At 33.8% G+C, this 5,427-nt stretch overlaps 1 protein-coding gene and 1 non-coding gene across 2 annotated transcripts; both read right to left on the bottom strand.

Moving 5' to 3' along the window:
• Positions 1 to 1,294: 1,294 nt before the first annotated feature.
• LOC112503565 lies at positions 1,295 to 1,507 on the bottom strand. The gene has a single exon (XR_003068023.1). It is a non-coding gene; the product is annotated as a small nucleolar RNA U3 (small nucleolar RNA).
• Positions 1,508 to 4,524: 3,017 nt separating this feature from the next.
• Positions 4,525 to 5,184, bottom strand: LOC112526884 (agamous-like MADS-box protein AGL61). Its single transcript, XM_025137314.1, has one exon. The coding sequence runs from the start codon at positions 5,182 to 5,184 to the stop codon at positions 4,525 to 4,527; it is 660 nt and encodes a 219-aa protein (XP_024993082.1).
• Between the last annotated feature and the right edge of the window lie 243 nt (positions 5,185 to 5,427).

Here is a 5,427-nt window from a genome sequence, read left to right as displayed (position 1 = left end):
AGCATAAACAAGGATTGAAAAGACAAACCAGAGAGTTGGTCCAATTTGTTGTCTTGTTGAACCTTGAAATTCTTCATTTGTTCAATAAACCAAATCACAAAGCCCAAAAGGAGAAATAAACTAAAGCTTGTGATCATTAGATCTTTACTAAGGGGATCTAAAAAGATCCACGTGTCTTTTTGGCATTTCGTGCTAGTGTGCCAATGCCCATATCACTGATCAAAATAGTGAAGTCATCGTAGAGAGATCTGTTTGCTGTGATTGTTATATTCCCATTCATAAGTTTGAATTCACCACCTACACCATTAAATTTAACTCTTAACATCTCATTGAGAAGGGCTGCACCCATTCAAGATGTGCCACTAATGGTGGTCAAATCTTTTGAAGCTAATTCGGTAGCATGTCATTCTAGTTGTGGAATTGTAGTTTATACCCTTTCAACACCCATTGCTAGTGCACAAACTGCATCATATGCCCATATACCATTAGGATCCAGCTCCTTAAACTCCTTAAAAGGGTTTAGAGAATAATATTCCTTTCTCCAATTCAACTCAACATGAAGCTCCCTTGATGCTGGAAAATATGATTTGGAACCCACTGCCCCCTGCATCAATGCTATAGTTTCAACATCCAAGGAATCCAGGAAGTTTGTAGTCTTACCGGTTATAATTAATCCACATGTATCCTTCACCCTTCATGCCTACCTCTTTTCCCCTGGACAAAAGATTGGATGTAAGCGAAGGCGAATGTAGGCATTACAAACATTGTGGTTTGCACAGTTAGAAGCTTATGAAGCTCGTCCAGGTAGAAATAACATAAACTTCCTAAGAACATTTGCAAAGCCAAGTAGCCTTGTGGGGTTTGACTGATTAGAAATTGAAACAAGAGAAAATGTTAAAACTTTTTCTAGATAACCTAAAAAGGGAGAAAATATCTAATGATAGAATTAACATCACAAGATTTTCCTGTCCTACTTACACGTTCGCAGTACTGTTAGAAAGTTATTCTGAGTTTGAGGCGAGCTCGAACCTGGTAAGCTTTTAACACCCCTACTTATGAGCTATTCTTTTAGGATTACTTAAGTTATCACCGCTATCTATTTTGTTGGTGATACAATGTTCAAGTCTAAAAGAAGTGGTTCGTTTGCTTTGGTTACTTGAGTCTGATTTGTTCTGTGTCTGTGATTACAGCAAAGATGAATCATACCTGTAGAAGACACATAACCTCATTCAGGCATTTCGCTGAGCACTTGCTATGCAAGCATAAACGAGACAAAAAAGAACAAAAAGTTAGTTATCTGTCAGACAACCATGTAACCATGCCAGAACCCATCAGATGGGATGGCAACGATCATCTACTGGGTCATGATCGAGACCATGGTTACCTGTTAATCACGCTCTGGTTACATGGTCGTGGTTCATCAACCAGATATGGGTTTCTGTCTTCTTAGGAATCAAGAATACAGAGGTACGAGCCTATAGAACAGATCCTGTTCAAGTAAGGTCGTGCCTTCATCTCCGTTCCTTCAAAATATAAACAGAATTTATATTGCAACAATGGCCGATGTGGGAGAAGACCCTGCGTCCCTGGCCATATATGTTAGCTACGCTTTTTTAACTTGGGCCTAAAGGCCCGGTCACCTTCTAAGTTCTAAGGTTGGTTAAACATCTAATCTCAATTCTCAACCCATTCTTCTAGGCTTAAAAAAACTTTAGAATTTTAAAAACCTGTGAGATTTTGTTTTACATCATTTTTTTCAGTCTAAAGTATAATATTTAATATATTAATTAACATATATTTGTTTTATAATATGTTTATTATATATGTACTTGGTTCATAATATGAAAATTTTCTATGTGTATGTTTTGTTTCACAATCATGGCACATTGTGAACCGAATACATGTGAACCAAATATCTTAATCTTAGGGGCTGTTTGGCAATTGCTGAATGGTTTAGTGCAGAATGATTAAAAGACTCTCATGATATAGAACAAAATGAAATATAATTGTTTGGTAACTGTGTACAATGAAATTAGGGCTCTTAATGGTTAAAGAAGATCCATGATACAAAATTACTCAGAGGGTTTTAGAACCATTAAGAGACAGACTTTTTTTTTCCAAACAAGATTCACTTCTTAACAATTCATAGGTTGCCTCTTAATGGAACTATTAAGAGGTAAACAAACAACCCCTTAGATGGAAAAAAAATATGACATAAAACATGATACACAAGTTCTCTATGTTATCACAATTTATTGGGTTCTCAAAAGAAGGTACATCTCTCTCTCTCTCTCTATATATATATATATATGTGTGTGTGTGTATGTGTGTGTGTATATATATATATATATATAAAGATAGAGAGACACCTAATCAAATAAGAACTGTGTAGTTTGTGATAATCATAAGATCGAATGTATACCACTCATTTGAGATATTTAACGATATTTCTTAAACAAAGTAAAAAGGTAATTTAGTAATTTTATTTATAATAACTCATAAAAAGATTTAATTATTTTTTTAAATAAAATATTTGATTCATATTAATGACCTAATATGTTAATTGCCTAATATATATATATAGTCTTTTAAAGATGTTGTTGTGGATCCAAGTGCATCAATCATAATGTTCATAATTTATTTTCATTGTTTTATAAAGTGTATCATGGTATGTATTTTTGTTACTTTCGTTGCTTTAGAAAAGGCATTACAATGAGTATTTTTGTTACTTTAGTTGCTTTAAAAAGGATCATAATGTGTATTTTTTTGTTATTTTAGTTATTTTACAAATGTATCACAATGTACATGTTGTATATATATATATATACGAGTATCACAGTGAAAGTCGTGCGTACATATCTTTTTTTAACAATATTTTTCTATTTATCGGAATAAGATTTACCGGAATAAAGAAAAGTGTTTTTAACTAATATTTTAGGTTAAATTCATCATAATTATTAATTTCTTAATTTAAAATTTGATTTGCGGTTAAAAATGATTCAGAAGAGGACAACTCTACTTTATGAAAATGCAAAGGACTCCAAATTAATTAGACCATATTACGACCAGAGACTTTTACGATCTATGCCTATGGTATATGATAAAACGAGAATCATCGAACTGGAAACTAAGACATCGTTTATCAAATGTTTACCTGAGTAAGCACTTACCAAGTAACACTACCTTAACGAATGAATATAGTAAGGAATAGGAATCTTACCTGGTAAGAGTGAGACAAAGATCAAGAGTCTTACTTATTAAGTGAGGGCGATGACTCTTACCATGTTAAGCGTTTACCGGGTGAATTGTTGTATATTATGTTGTTTTGGTGGATTAAAATCTTACCCCGATAAGTACGTAATAATATTAAATTTTACCGGTAAATATTTATCATGTAAATGCTTGATATCGATGGATTACCTTGAATTTGAAGAAAACCCTCGAAAACCAGAATTTCCTTGAGCAGCCGATTTCCTCCTTTGCTTCTCACTGTTTCTCTTGAATCACAAAGGCCTTTCGTTCTTCTTTCAAGACGAACATGGGGAGATATTCCCTGTGTTTTATGGTCGATTGTAGAACCATAATTTCTCTCACAACCTCCATCCCCATGAAAATGGGGTTTCCCTCCTTAAGAAGTTGAAATATTTCCGTTTCCGAATTTTACAGAAAATGGGACTTCCTTTTTACAAAGTTTCTCCCTCAACCTCTATCCTCCTTACACTTTAGCCCCTCAACTATAACTCAATTGACATTTACAGCCCAACTTCTATGACTATTTTATTTTATTCTTTTTCACGTTTCTTTTTTTAAATCAAGCGATATGAATATTTTTTATACATTTTTTTCTTACACTTTATTGATCCATATATCCACAAGGTTCTATATTTTTTCTTCACACTTTCACTCATTTCTAAATTATTTGATCACTAAAAATCAATATACCGCATAAACGAAAAATACCAACATTTAGGATGTTACACTAAAATACATAAATCAATTTTCCCATGGTCTGCCACTAACATTTGCCACGCACATAGTCTTCTAAGATACAAAAAGACAGTGGTGGATCTAGAAACTTTTATTATTGGGGGAACCTTTTAAGGATGTCAAAAAAAGATCTGAAACCGAATAACTCTTTCGAACCAATATGATTTTGGGTTATTCGGTTTTGAATATTGTTGTCTACTAACATTCATCTTTCACGACACATATTTCACAATTAAAATTTTCTCCAGAGAATTGAAGGGTACCATCTTTATAACTAATTAATATGCATTTAACTATTTTAATTTGTAACTCAAATACATTGGATTATTGATTTAAAGCAATTACAACTATGAAATGCCAATATCAAATTATATTTATATCTTATATAACTTTTCTTGTTACTAACACGATGACGACCCCATATTTCATATGATCATCGTGCGTTAGCTAGTAACATGGGAATTAAAAACAAGAGTAGCTAGCTAGTGCGGTAGTAACCAGCAAAACTCCCAATACATCAACAAAAGTTTGTGGACCTTAGAATAAACCAAGGCCATAGCCATAGTTATGGATGTGAGAAGCACTAGAAGATGATGATATGATAGGGGGAGGTTTGATATCATAGTGATCAAGACCACCTCTAATATTATTATTAGCACCGAAAATTGGCACAGAGTTAGAATTCTCGACAAAAAGCTTGTTAGCTTGTATTGCTACAGTCTTCTTAAGTTCCTCCATTGAATCCTTCAGTTGTTCAAGCTCATGGAGAGTTAGGTCTGCAATTGGTGCTTCCCACCAAAACTGGCTCTGACTAGCCTTTCTCATTTCATCTAGTGTCTCACTTCTTTTTTTCTCAACTTCTAACTCATTGAGCAAGTGCGTCAGCTGCATGTTTAGCTCAGGAATGCTAGCTATCCTATGAGCCTCTATGACATGTAAACTTGTGGAGTTAAGTTTTGGGTTTCGGGTCAGAAATCTATCAACAATTGACTCGACTTTAGGATGTCCAAAGGAAAAAACCTTTCCAGCCGGAGAGAATACCACAATAGCAATTTCAACCCCGCACAATGTGCAAAGCTCACTAGCTTTCTTGAAGAGCCCTGACCGTCTCTTCGAGAAGGTTACCTGTAGATGGTTTTTTATCTGGATTTTCGCTATCTTAATCTTTTGTCGACCCAAACTTGGTTTTTTAGCCATAGCTCCAGAGGTTCAAAAGAAATACGACAAAAATGGAGACTCTCGGATAATGATCTTTCGAAAAAAATATGGCAATTTATAGGCGGCGAATTAAGTAAATACTTACTGTGGTGTTTTAATTGCAATTAATTATTGATTAGGAGTTAAAAATCTTCATTTTTAATTCATGGATATCAAGAAAATCAATTTCTTGTTTTTAACTATTTGACTTTTACATGCAAAGATAAGTTACAAAGTCAACAC

The sequence above is a fragment of the Cynara cardunculus genome (genome assembly GCF_001531365.2).
Source record: "Cynara cardunculus var. scolymus isolate 2C chromosome LG 1, CcrdV1, whole genome shotgun sequence".
Taxonomy (NCBI): Eukaryota; Viridiplantae; Streptophyta; class Magnoliopsida; order Asterales; family Asteraceae; genus Cynara; species Cynara cardunculus.
This window is presented reverse-complemented; position numbering and strand designations above follow the sequence as displayed.